Source organism: Bufo bufo, chromosome 4 (genome assembly GCF_905171765.1).
Source record: "Bufo bufo chromosome 4, aBufBuf1.1, whole genome shotgun sequence".
Classification (NCBI taxonomy): Eukaryota; Metazoa; Chordata; class Amphibia; order Anura; family Bufonidae; genus Bufo; species Bufo bufo.
Genome location: NC_053392.1, coordinates 308,914,922 through 308,929,240, shown reverse-complemented (window position 1 = coordinate 308,929,240; position 14,319 = coordinate 308,914,922). Strand labels below are relative to the sequence as shown.

At 45.4% G+C, this 14,319-nt stretch overlaps 1 protein-coding gene across 2 annotated transcripts in view; it reads left to right on the top strand.

Moving 5' to 3' along the window:
• Window positions 1-14,319, top strand: part of MDN1 (midasin AAA ATPase 1) — a 315,164-nt gene that overhangs the window by 42,649 nt on the left and 258,196 nt on the right. For both annotated transcript variants that reach the window (XM_040428764.1, XM_040428763.1), the window contains exons 3-5: window positions 4,518-4,742; window positions 8,282-8,389; window positions 8,466-8,658. In XM_040428764.1, the coding sequence (XP_040284698.1) occupies window positions 4,518-4,742; window positions 8,282-8,389; window positions 8,466-8,658 (526 nt within the window). The remainder of the gene's footprint in view (window positions 1-4,517; window positions 4,743-8,281; window positions 8,390-8,465; window positions 8,659-14,319) is intronic.

Sequence of the window (14,319 nt, the reverse complement as noted above, 5' to 3'; positions counted from 1 at the left end):
CGCTCGTTTATCAGGATAAAAGATGTACGATTATCATCAGCACATCTCACCGTGTAATCAGGAATGTGTTACCGATAATCGATTAGAAGTGAATGAGGGAGGAATGACTGGTAGTGATTGTTCCTCCCCAGTCACTTTGCATCAGCCTGTGTATTAGGCTGATGCAAACAAGCACTGTTTAAAGGGGTTCTGCACTTTCATTTAACTGATGATCTATCCACTGGATAGATCTTCAGCTTCTGATCGGCGGGGGTCCGACACCCGGGACCCCCGCCTATCAGCTGTTTGAGAAGGCAGCGGCGCTCCAGCAGACCCCCACCGATCAGAAGCTGATAATCTATCCAGAGAATAGATCATCAGTTAAATGAAAGTGCAGAACCCCTTTTAACTTTTTTCTTGAGTCCCCTTGAAGTGCGATGTGACAATGCGGCCCCCAGACCAAAAAAAAGTTGTGCACCCCTGGTCTAAAGTCTCCTGCTTTCCATCCCAGGACTTTAGGAGGACAATCTGTAGCATTCTTGTATGATGCTGGGCCCACTTGACTGCAGGGATTGCGGAAGTTAAATGGCCTAACAGCGTCATGATATCTCTGATGGACACTTATGGACTCGCAGAATAGTGCCACTTTTTGAGAGAGAGAGAGAGGTTTGCTTTTCTTGCGGGAGGAAGGACATAAGATTGTGGGAATCTAGCATGACTCCCAAAAATACCCTTTGTTGACTGGGAACTATGTCTGACTTCTCTTCGTTTATCAACCAGCCTAGTTCCAGTAATTTTTCTTTCACAACCCATTAATGAGCTTGGAGATCTTGGAGGAATGGAGCTGCCACCAGAAAGTCGTCCAAATATGGAATGATTAGTATTCCCTGGAGATGAAAAGAACTCGTTACTTCTGCCATAATTTTTTAAAAGACCCTGTGGGCTGACGACAACCCGAAGGGAAGGGCCTGAAACTGGAAGTGATATTTTCTCCCCTTAAAAAAAAAATCGCAATCCTGAGATATTTTGGATATTGTCTGTGTATGGGAACATGATAGTATGCGTCGGAGAGATCCATAGTTACCATGTAGCAATCGCAGGTCAAGAGATTTACTGTCTATTTTATCGTTAACCATTTTGAATTTCTTGTAAGATATATGTTTTTGTTCAACTTTTTTAGGTTTATTATTAATCTGAAGGATTTGATTGTTTTTTGGATGAGAAAGATGGGTGAATAAAACCCCGTTCCCTACTGATCTCTTGGAATCGGGATTAAGACATGTTTTTGTAGGAGAGAACATATCTCTGATTCTAGAGCCTGCTGTTTTTCCTTCTGAAGTAATGGTTTGTTGAGCATGAAATAATTTGGAGGTGGTGCACTGAACTCGAGCTTGTAGCCTTCTCTTATAGTGCCTATTGCTTAAGGAGAGCTAAAAATATTTTCCCAGGCCGAGACAAATCTTGGTAATCTGCCTCCTACCTGAGACCTGGCGTCATTGTGAGAGTTTTGCAGAGGTTTCTGGGATGAATAGGAAACCTCTTCCCTTCCCTCTAGAGGGCTACCACTTTCCTGAGCTCTCTTTTCTCTTCTGGTCAAATCTGGGTCTCCCTTGGTTACGAAAGGTCCATCTCTGTTAATAAAATTTTGAATCTGACGGGAAACCTTTTTTCTTGTCTGATGCCTTATCCAGGATATCATCCAGGACAGAGCCAAATGGCTTATCTCCTTCACAATGGAGCATAGACTACTCTTAGAACTGGCATCCCCAGACCAGGACCTGAGCCATATGGCTCTCTGCGTGGCATTTGAAAGGGCAGAGAATCTAGCTAAGAGCTTTACCAGATCTGCTGAGGCATCAGACAAAAAATTTGAGGCCTGTTTCAGAACAGGAATGGAGGCCAAAATCTCCTCTCTGGGGGTGCCGGCTGCCAAGTGTTCCTCTAACTGGGTTAACCAGACTGACAATGATCTGGAGGTGCAGGTTGCCGCTATACTCGGCCTTAACATAGCTGTGTTTGTTTCCCATGCATGTTTGAGAAGACCCTCACATTTTTTGTCCATAGGGTCTCTTAAGAGGCACATATCTTCAAAGGGCAGCGAAGTATTTTTTGATATGCGGGCAACAGGGGCATCTATCTCAGGAGTCTTATCCCACAAAGCTGAGTCTAAATTCGCAAAAGGATATTTCCTCTTAAAGGCATTTGTGATTGCATTTAGCTTCTCAGGATCTTCCCATTCCTTAGCGATTTAGCATTTTTATATAGTTATGAACAGGAAAAACCTTTCTTCTCTTTTCACTTAGTCCCTTGAACATTCTATCTTGAATAGACTGGGGCTCTTTAACTTCTTCAATTTTCATAGTGGCTCTTATAGTTCTCAATAATTTTTGTGTCCTGAGGGGTACAGAGGAGCTTCCCCGAATCATCCTCAGAGGACTCGGAACATACCATATTTTTCGCCCTATAAGATGCACTTCCCCTGCCCCCCCCCCCCCCCCAAAGTGGGGGGGAAATAGCACTGCGTCTTATGGGGGGAATGCTGCAATTTTACAGTGATACATCGCTGCCGCACAGCGTGGACGGCATGTGTATCAGCGGGAGGGAGGAGGGACTGGGGGCCGGCATCTTGTTTTGTAATGGCAGCGGGGCCCGGTGCAGTCACTGTATTCTACTACACCGGGCCCCGTTCACTGTAGTAATCATATAGGCAATGTTAATTCAACTCCTATCCAGGCTTTAGTACGGTACTTACTACTAACTTGCATAGCAGGCACTAGGCCGGGTGAGTGGGCGGGAGCCGGCAGCGTAACAAACCACGTCACGCGCCTGCTTCGCCTGCTTTATGAATGAAGCAGGCCACGCAGGCGCGTGACGTAGTGAGTTGCTCTGCCGGCTCCCGTCCACTCGCCTGGCCTCCTGCCTGCTATGCAAGTTAGTAGTAAGTACCATACTAAAGCCTGAACTCTCGGCCCTATAGAGCCCCGGCCTGTTTGCGCATGCGCACGATCCCTCGTTCCCCGCCGTGAGATGGAGCGGGGGAACAGATGCCCGGGGCTGCCTTCACTGAAGGGCTTATGTCTAAGGAGTGGGGATAGAGGCTCCTGACCCCTTCTGTACCCGTCCTCTGAACCGGCTCTCCCAAGATGGGGCAATAACAATAGGCCTTGCGAGATGACTTTAACTCCTGACACCGCAGGAGCGGCTTCCACGCGATCCCGAGGACAGGAAACAACAACAACAACTGAAGCAGGTTAAGGGAAGGGGGCCTTTTAAACTTGAGCTTCTACATTGTTTTCTGTCCTGGGGAGGCGGGCACACCCTCTTGAGTGCCGTTGTGGAGGTCCGGGGAAAAAGCATTGTACCCATGGGGCTGCTTGAAAAAAGGATGCAACATGGACATAATCTGTATTTTTTGTGGATCCGCGCTTTGTGGACCGCAAAATACATATGGTCGTGCGAGTGCAACTTTAGGGTGCTGGCACACATTCAGGTTTTTAAAGCCAAAGTGGATTGAAAAAAGCAATGAAGTTGTATCTTCCCTTAATACCTTCTGTACCGTTATAATCCACTCCTGATTTTGAATTCAAAAACTGCATCAAAAAGCCTGAATGTGTGGCAGTACCCTTAGGCTTGTTTCACACTTCCGGCAGACTGTTCTGGCATAGAATGCAGGGAATCGGCCAGATGCCATTATAGTTCATGGGGCTGGATGTCATTCTGGAATAGCCTGCTGGATCAGCAAACACAAGTGTTTGTACATGTCAAAAATGCATGAATTGTCCTGGTTACAAAAAGTTTAAAATGGGTTTTAAAAAAATAAAAAATTTAAAAAACCTCTGATAGCAAAACAGTTAAGGCCTTTGTTAATATATTATAAAGCGTACATTGAAATTATTTTGGCATTTTTGTAATGTTTTTAGAGTCTGTGGCATGGAAAGTTAGGTCTTTTTTGCAGCTTCCAGTCTTTTGTCTCCGTTACTAATAATACAACCGTCTGCATCCGTTAAGAACGGATCCGGTTGTATTATCTTTAACATAACACAGCGTCATGAACACCATTGAAAGTCAATGAGGGACGGATCCATTGTCTATTGTGTCTGCGGAAACTAACTGCTCCCATTGACTTGCATTGCCTCTGTCTATCTCAATATCGGAAAATGTAAATACAAATGTGAAAGTAGCCCTAATGATACAGCTTCTGTATCGGGAGTCAGGATGAAACAAGGCACATCGTGCAGAAGCCCCCAGTCTTAGTAAAAAAGTCCTTCAGAACAGGACGCAACCAATTGAGGCACAAAATGTCCAAACATTTTTTTTATTTTATTTTTACATCCACAAAAAAGAATTCCTGTAGACCCATCTGACGTGTTGCAGCAGAATGTGCGTAAAGCACTGATGCAAATGTTGTATCTGCAAGATACAAGACAGACACTAAAATCTGTCTTACTGCTCTTTGAAAGTTGAACTAATAATACATTTTGATTATTTCTGTGGAGACTTGCTTATTTTCATTCTCGTATACATTTTTGTCTGGACAGATTTGCACTTCGGTATTTCCAGAGTGCTCCACCTGTGTTTAATAGACTGTTCTTGGAGAGCTGTGACTCGAGCACGGTTCGTTATGGCCGAAGACGAATGAAACTGCGAGATCTAATGGAAGCAGCCTACCGATTTCTGCAACAGGATGAGCTTTCCTTTAGAGAAATATGGGACTGGAGCGTCTGTGTGCCTTTGCTGAAAAGTCACGATCTAGCTGTTCGCTGGTGTGTTCACTTTTATTAGATTTTTTTGTCAATTATTAATTTTCTTCATTTCAGCAGAGTGAAGTTAAGATGTTTAGATTTTCATTGCACTGTGAGGTTTCTGTCTTTTTGTAGGATGGAGGGGCTTGACTCTATACAGCCTCTGAATGGCAAAGTGGAGCTTTTGGCCAGGAACAGCAAACTGATATGCTTGATTCACTCTTTTGCTGCTTTGTTGATTTGCTGGTCCATAGAACACAACTGAGGAATCTATTAATCTATTTTTGTCAGTAATTTGCCAAAAGCCAGTATGAAGCCTGGTAAATTGGCTAATTCAACTTAGAGGTTCTCCGCGAATTAACAAAATGAAAATACTTAAATATTGCTTTATTATAAATATATTCCCAAATACCTTTCATTAGTAATAATGGCTTGCTTTCTCCCCAGACAAATCATTAGGAGAAATAAAATGGCCACCGTCCTATTAGTACACACAAAATCTGTCCTAACCACACAGGACAGGTTACTTCGCAACACTGAGCTAAAGAGTTGCCTCAGCCTCCTCTCTGGTCTGCTTGTCACGGATTATGATCCTGAATACAGATAAGGTCTTCAGCTGAATCTCTTTAGGAATGAGTTCATGAGGAGACATAAAGTACAGAGAGGATGGACAGGACAGACTGTGGTAATGGAGACTGCATACAAGTGCTGTTGCTCATTACCCCCACCCTCCTCTCTGTACTTCATGTCTCTTCATGAACGCCATTCCCACAGAGATTCAGCTGAAGATTTTATTTAACTGTATTCAGGATCATAATCCCTGACAAGTAGAGCAGAGAAAAGGCTGAGGCAGCTTTTTACCTCAGAGTTGTGAAGTAACTTGTCCTGCTCTGTGATTAGGACAGGTTCTGTGTGGACTAACAGGATGGCGGCCATTTTATTTCCCCTGATTGCTCCTCAGACAAAATGAGCCATTATAACTAATGAAAGGTATTTGGGAATATATTTCCAGTAAAGTAATATTTAAGTATTTTCATTTTCTTAAATCCCGTAGAACCCTTTTAATGAGCAGCAAATTAGTGGAGCAGGCATAATATTGGCTCACCACTTGAATCTAATTTCTTATAGAGAGTTATTTTATAAGCAGTGTAGTAAGACTTCCCTGTGTACTGTAGTATTTCACTTAGCTAAAGGAGGTGAATATTGCTGCATGTAGAGGTAAATATATGGATCACCAGATACACCCAGAACCAAAACCAGTGGCCGCTCACTGAGGAGAAAGTACCATAGAGCTTGCATTGTGCTTTTTCTTTTATTTTTTTGGCCCGGAATTGTATATCAGCTCAGCTTGTGTAAAGTCTGTGCAGTCCCTGCTGCCTGTACTATTAATCCTGGTGTGGCAGCAGGGACTAAACACACCCCACATAGACTCCAGATAACCTAGGGAGCCTGACACTGAATGAAGCTAGGCTCCCAATATACAGTCAGGTCCATAAATATTGGGACATCGACACAATTCTAACATTTTTGGCTCTATACACCACCACAATGGATTTGAAATGAAACGAACAAGATGTGCTTTAACTGCAGACTGTCTGCTTTAATTTGAGGGTATTTACATCCAAATCATGTGAATGGTGTAGGAATTACAACAGTTTGCAAATGTGCCTCCCACTTGTTAAGGGACAAAAAGTAATGGGACCTAATAATAATCATAAATCAAACTTTCACTTTTTAATACTTGGTTGCAAATCCTTTGCAATCAATTACAGCCTGAAGTATGGAACGCATAGACATCACCAGACGCTGGGTTTCATCCCTGGTGATGCTCTGCCAGGCCTTTACTGCAACTGTTTTCAGTTCCTGCTTGTTCTTGGGGCATTTTCTCTTCAGCAAGTGAAATGCATGCTCAATCGGATTCAGGTCAGGTGATTGACTTGGCCATTGCATACCATTCCACTTCTTTACCTTAAAAAACTCTTTGGTTGCTTTTGCAGTATGCTTTGGCTCATTGTCCATCTGCACTGTGAAGCGCCGTCCAATGAGTTCTGAAGCATTTGGCTGAATATGAGCAGATAATATTGCCCGAAACACTTCAGAATTCATCCTGCTGATTTTGTCAGCAGTCACATCATCAATAAATACAAGAGAACCAGTTCCATTGGTAGCCATGCATGCCAATGCCATGACACTACCACCACCACCATGCTTCACTGATGAGGTGGTATGCTTAGGATCATGAGCAGTTCCTTTCCTTCTCCATACTCTTCTTCTCTTCCCATCACTCTGGTACAAGTTGATCTTGGTCTCATCTGTCCATAGGATGTTGTTCCAGAACTGTGAAGGCTTTTTTAGATGTCGTTTGGCAAACTCTAATCTGGCCTTGCTGTTTTTGAGGCTCACCAATGGTTTACATCTTGTGGTGAACCCTCTGTCTTCTCTTGATTGTTGACTTTGACACACATACACCTACACCTACCTCCTGGAGAGTGTTCTTGATCTGGCCAACTGTTGTAAAGGGTGTTTTCTTCACCAGGGAAAGAATTCTTCGGTCATCCACCACAGTTGTTTTCTGTGGTCTTCCGGGTCTTTTGGTGTTGCTGAGCTCACCGGTGCATTCCTTCTTTTTAAGATTGTTCCAAACAGTTGTTTTGGCCACGCCTAATTTTTGCTATCTCTCTGATGGGTTTGTTTTTTTCAGCCTAATGATGGCTTGCTTCACTTATAGTGACAGCTCTTTGGATCTCATCTTGAGAGTTGACAGCAACAGATTCCAAATTCAAATAGCACACTTGAAATCAACTCTGGACCTTTTATCTGCTCATTGTAATTGGGATAATGAGGGAATAACACACACCTGGCCATGGAACAGCTGACAAGCCAATTGTCCCATTACTTTTGGTCCCCTAACAAGTGGGAGGCACATATGCAAACTGTTGTAATTCCTACACCGTTCACCTGATTTGGATGTAAATACCCTCAAATTAAAGCTGACAGTCTGCAGTTAAAGCACATCTCGTTCGTTACATTTCAAATCCATTGTGGTGGTTTATAGAGCCAAAAATTTTTGAATTGTGTCGATGTCCCAATATTTATGGACCTGACTGTATTTGCCGGGATCAGAGATAACACTGATCCTGGCTGCTTAATCATCTAGATGCTGACCTGTTAGGAGAAGGGGAGAGAAGTCTCTGTCTTAATTGACTAACCTTCAGTTCTTAAAGCTGATGCTAGTTCAATGGCAAAAAGCATGAAGTGATTTTAGGAGATGGACCTCCATGAGGATCGCCAAAGGAAAGGCAAGCCAAGAGTTGTATGAACTGCACAGAATAATTTTATTAAGTTATGTGCACATGGGACAGATTTGTCGCAGACGTTTTTGTGAGTGAAATTGTTTCTCATACATCTAAATAAAATGGATTCTTTTGCTTTTGCATGGATGCTTACATACCACTTTTTGATGTATGGGGCGGTCACAGAAATGTTTTTACAATATGCTGCTTGTAGACATACCATTGTACTGCTAAACGTAGTAATAAGACTGAGACCATTTCTTTCAGGTACACTTCTCATTGCTTGGCTCTGGTTACTTGTATGTCAGATGAGAACAGACAGAGCTTTCTGAAGAAATTGTTTGTTACAGATGAATTAATAAATTTCAAACTTCAGTAAGTATCCATTTCGCTGCCTCAGCTCTATTAATATTTTTCCAGAGATCATCTCTGACAGTGCTTTTTGTTTCAGATTACTGGATGAGCTGCATAGCCAGAACGTAGAGCAGGCTCTTCTATTAACCAATCCAGAGACTTCCTTGTGGTGTAAGGACAAAACCCAGCAATATACACAGGGCCAAATTGTGTCTGGAGATCTGTGTTCACATGTAGTACCGGTCTGCGGAATAACTCTTACTAAAAAAATGATTAAAACCAAGGAGCAGGTAACTTTCTTTCTTTTTTATTTTTTTTTTATTTTTTTTTTACAATTTTTGTTAGTACACATCAACATGAGGGTACACAGACCCTAAAAAACAAACAAAAAAAAAAAACATTTTGCAGTACATCAGCGGAACTAAAATGTAGGGTACACAGACCCCGACATTTGCATTTCAAATAGAAGAGGTATAAACATCCTCAAACATCATCACACAACTTCAAGGTACATCTCAGCATATTATTGGAGTACTTGTACAAAAATGAAATCCTACTTTCTCGACCATATTCATTGGGGGACACAGAGACAGTCTCTATAGCTATGTCCTCTAGGAGGCGTTGACACTAGTAAAAGCTGTTAGCTCCTCCCCTGGCAGCTATACCCCCTCCAGCCTGGAGAGAGAGCTTCAGTTTTTTCTAGTGTCAATAGGAGGCAAGACCTCCCTGCTCTGCAGGGATCTCCTGAAGATTTTTTATTTTAGTTTATTTTTTTCCTTTTTCAGATGGAAAACAGTGGACGCCTCGCCTCCCTGTTCTCCTGGGGTCGAGTTGCGCCAGTGTCTGTCACCCGCACTGCTGCCTCCCCCACAGAAGACAAGGTGGACCAGGGCAGCCTTGCTCCCCTGCATCCCGCCAGCCAAGGGGTCACCTAGGTCTGCCAAAGAGAAGACCCTCCCGCCATACCAGACTCCTGCCACTCCGGTGCCAGCTGCTGAGGAGGTGACCCCTTCTGGAGAAGGTGACATTATAGGCCCACTTAGGGAGGGTGAAGTGAAGAGGAGGACGATAAAGGACTAGGTGAGTATGTTAACCCTCTCCCTCCCTTCGTATTTGGCAAGCATCGGGCTCTCTGCTTCCACCTCCCTCCCTCCCCAGGCCAGACATCGGACTTCATTTATCCCTGGGGCAGTATCCCTAGCACTGGACCTTTGGTGGATTCCCTCCCCTCTGTGCCGACACAGTAAGTGCCCAGCACCGCCGGCGCTGGCAGAGTAGCAGCACTGATGTTTCTGCTTACTCTGTGGTTGTTACTGACACGGGCACATAGGGGGTTAATGGCCCGTTCTCCGGCAGGCACTGTCAGGCACAGCTGGCGGCCGAGAGCACCACTGTGCTCTGTATTATTTGTTATCTCGCTACAGGAGGGGAGCGGAGGAGGTTCCCGCTCCCCAGCGCCATAATCCGCCCATCCAGGGAGCGGGCGCTAATCGTTCTGCTCCAGTAGAGAACCGCCAGCACTGTGTCCGGGCGCCGTTAAATTTAGGCCCCGGCTTCATTTTGGGCCTACCCCTTCCTTCTTCCTCCGGCCCGCATGGCATCCATGACTGGAGAGCGCATTCAAATGTGACATGTGTCCCGGGCAGTGCACTTCCCCCTCTGTGCCCCACCGGCCTGACAGTACATCGGAGCTGCATCCCGGTCGGCCGTGTCCATAACTTAGGCCCCGGCTTCGCGGCCTACTAGGCCGCACTCTTTCATCCCTGCAGAGCCCCACCCCTGTTTTTTTTCAAGGCAGTTAACCCTTCCTGGCCAGCCATCTCTTGAGGCTGGTGCAGGATTGTGCCTATCTGCAGGGCAATGGGTTTAAATGCTGCTGATTTAACCCCTTCCTGCCTCTGGTTCCCTGAGGCTGGGCATCCCAGTTTTGTTTAAAAATAAATAAATAAAGTCCATGAATGATTCGGGTCCTGCCCCATCAGGCCTCATCGCCGCTGGACCGCTCTGTCTGTGTCAGACTGGGCTCGTGTCCTAGAACGGACAGAGGAGGACCTCTCAGTTCCCAATCCACCCTCCAGGGTCCCTTGATTGGTATTCTCCACCTGCGTAATCCAATGGTGGATCTCCGGACCTTCCCAATCACCCTCCGTGGTCGCTTGGTTGATAAGCACTGCCTGCGCAATCCAATGGTGGACCTTCCCAATCGCCCTCCGGGCCGTTTGGTTGATAGGCACCACATGCACAATCCAATGGACCTTTCCAATCACCCTCTGAGGTCATTGGGTGATATGGCACTATCTGCTCAATCCACTGGTGGATGTCTGGACCTTCCAAATCACCCTCCGGGGTAATTTGATGGATAAATCACTACCTGCGAAATCCACTGATGGACCAATGGACCTTCCCAATCACCCTTCTGGGTCGTTTGGTTGATATTCTCCACCTGCGCAATCCACTTGTGGACGTCTGGACCTTCCCAATCACCCTCCGGGGTAATTTGGTTGATAAATCACTATCTGCGAAATCTATGCGCACTCCAATGGTGGATCTCCAGACTTCCCAATCTCCCTCCGGGGTCACCTGCGCTATCTGGTGAGTGAACCTCTAGAAGTTCCCATTCCACCCCCGGGTAGTTTGGTTGATAACTCCCACCGGCGAGCCTGCGACTGCCATGGCAAGATTCTGAGAGGTAAGACTACACACAGCGGGCCAGAGCAGGAGATTTTCCTCCTCTGTCACCTCCACACCCCCACCCTTCCTCCCTAGCGTCAATGGCGTCCGAGGTAGACCGCAATACTTGTCGTATGCATTACCCCCTTCGTTAGGCGGGGTATTTACACTACTGCTGGATGCAGTACTTCCTTGGATATTACCTCCCTCCATTGGGGTCTAACCGCACTAGAACTTTTCAGTTCCGGCAGTAGGCGTTCCCCCTTTTATTTAGGTGGCGTAACTGCATTCCCACTGGGGACAATACTATGTGATTAGCCTCTTCCATAGGTGGCGCTATGGCATTATCCCTGGTTCAGTGTTTACTGTCTGTCTTACCCCCTTACAGGGCCGGCTCTATCATAAGGCAGCCCAAGCGGCAAACAATTAACTTGCACTTGCCACGCAGCCCGGGGGTTTTTGGTTGGCCATTTAGTTCCTTACTGGGTCAGGTTCGGCACTGTGTATCCTTTCCAGCGTCCTCTGACTCACCCGGGGCCCATAATACTTTCCTTCAGGGAATGGCACATACGGTTCCTCCATACCGTCCTCCTTTACCGCCTTGGGATCTGACCTTAGTCCTTTCAGCGCTCTGGGATTCTCCCCTTGAACCCTTGCGGGAGATGTCACTCCGACTCCTGTCCTGGAAGGTGTTTTTTTCTTGTGGCTATCACTCCCATCAGATGGGTGTCCGGGTTGGGGCGCTCTCTTGCACAGAATCTCCTGGTTCTAACAGGGATAAGCGGTTCCCTGGCCTTGTTCATTCCTTTCTCCCGACGGTGGTCTCTGATTTCCATTTCGATGAAGAAACTGTCCTTCCATCACTGTGTCCCTTCACTTCGCACCCTAGGGAAAGGGAGGTAGGTCATTTGGACGTTGTCAGGGCTCTGACTATTTATTTGCCAGCCGCCGGTTCCTTCCGGCGTACGGTCTCTCCTTATTTGTCATTCCGGAGGGTCCTCGCAAGGCATTGGCGGCCTCCAGGGTGGCAATTGCACGTCTGCATTTGCTCAAGCATACTGCACCCGGGGCAGGGTTCCGCCCTTCGGTGTCAGGGCTCATTCCACCAGAGCGGTGGGCGCTCTTGGCTCGGAGGATTCAAGGTTTGGCCGCGCAGTTGTGCAGGGCGGCTACTGTCCTCCTTACGCATATTCACAAAATTTTGCCAGGTGCATACTTATGCATCGGTGGGCGCCCCTTTTGGGTCGCATGATCTTGCAGGCGGCAGCTCTTAGTTGCCTGCAGGGGCGCTTGCTCCATGGGTCTGTGGTTTTCCCTCCCTGTGGACTGCTCTCAGACGTCCCACTGTCTCTGTGTCCCCCAATGAATATGGGCGAGAAAACAAGATTTTTGTAAAACTTGCCAGTAAAATTTCTTTCTCGCTCTTCATTGGGGGACACAGCACCCACCCAGTATTGTTGTTCGGCCACAGTTGTGGCTGTTGCTGGTTAGAACCCTGTTCGGTTCTTGGCATTGTTGCTGTTCACGTTTTTTCGTTGGTTTACTTGCTTCTCCTACTGCTTCTCACAAACTGAGGCTCGCTCTCCAGGCTGGAGGGGGTATAGCTGCCAGGGGAGGAGCTAACAGCTTTTACTAGTGTCAACGCCTCCTAGAGGACATAGCTATACCCACGGTCTCTGTGTCCCCCAATGAAGAGCGAGAAAGAGATTTTACTGTTAAGTTTTACAAAAATCCATTTTTTTTATTCAAATAAAGACGCGGGTAATTTCTTGTATGTAATAAACAAAGCGCTTGAAAACCGTGCAGAGCAATGCATTAACTAAGTGACTTTTTCAATAACTTTACAATTAAAATGTAAACTTTAAAGCAGTTATTTGAGCAGGCTTAAATGGACTTTCCACATCATGAAAATCCTAAGTGCTCCTAAGCTGCTTGTTGTCAAACAGTAAATGGTGTAGTTGCTTTTCCTTTAGCCTAGAAGGTCATTAGAAGCCCCCTGGCTTCCTGTCTGCACGCCATGTAAACAGTGTGGATGTTACGGTTCTGACCTTCATAACAAGATGGCGGCTGCAGTGTGTTTTACCCACATGACGCTTTCTCGACTGTCCCCGGATGCATCTTGTTATAGAGCAGAAAGGAGCTGAGCTGATTGTATAATTTTGTAGGAAAATATGAAATATATATATACATTTAATTTTCTGCACTTTCTGAGCTCGAGATGGCCCATTCGGCTATTATCAGTAACAGATAGCATTCTCTGTGTACGTGCATGCAGAGATATAGCTGTCAGTCACTGATTCCATGGCTCCCATGTAAAACTGAACTCGAAAGAAGCAGAGACTTAAATGGACACTTCTGTCAGTGTTTTTTTTATTTTTTATTCATTATTCTTAGAAAACAGTTCTTAGAATTTTTGGCAGTACTATATCATGATATCTAAATAAATATTATATATAAATAAAATAAATTTTCTATCTGTAGCAGTCAGGACACAGATCTATAGATAAGTAACCCAGTTTTAGTTTCTGGTTTCTATAAGGCAGGGGTCAGCATCCTTTGGCACTTCACCCAGAAATGCACACTTGGCAGTTCTTGCAACTCCCATAGAATTCAAAGGAGGATTCTGGGAGTTGTAGTTTCAGAACAGCTGGAGTGCTGGAGGTTGCTGATCCCTGCTATAAGGGAAAGATAATGGGGCACTTTTGTTAAGACCAGCGTCTTAGATGCCGGTCTTATTACAGCCCTAAGCTGGCGGTGGATCTTCTGGAGTTATGAAGAGGCGCTGGCCTCTTCATAACTTCAGCGGCTCCTCCACAAGTTCTAAATGTAAGACAGCTTACGAGCTGTCTTACATTAAGACCTTATTCTACAGCTGAAACGGGCGTAGAAAATGGTAAATAAGACAGGCCTGTCGGCTCTCCTTCTTCGCCGCTCACGTTACGCCCACTTTTTTAGACCTGGTGTGAGTGGGTAAGAGTTGCAGATTGTGGCGACACTAACCATTGCGCTGAAATTTGGGCCTGAAAAACACCTAATATAGATGTTGAATCGGGTCGCAACTAGAGTATTCGTACTTAGGAACGCTAGGATGATGGGCTGAATATGAAGGTGCATTGCTCTGAATTGATATGCAAGTGTCATGTAACCCTTCATTTGACGGTCATGTTGACAATGACTGGATCTGTATTTTCTGTTGTATTTTTTTATTGTCTTTAAACTCTGAAAATAAAGCATATAAAAAAAAAATTTGGGTAGCACTATGACAGCTCTATTGGTCTTTT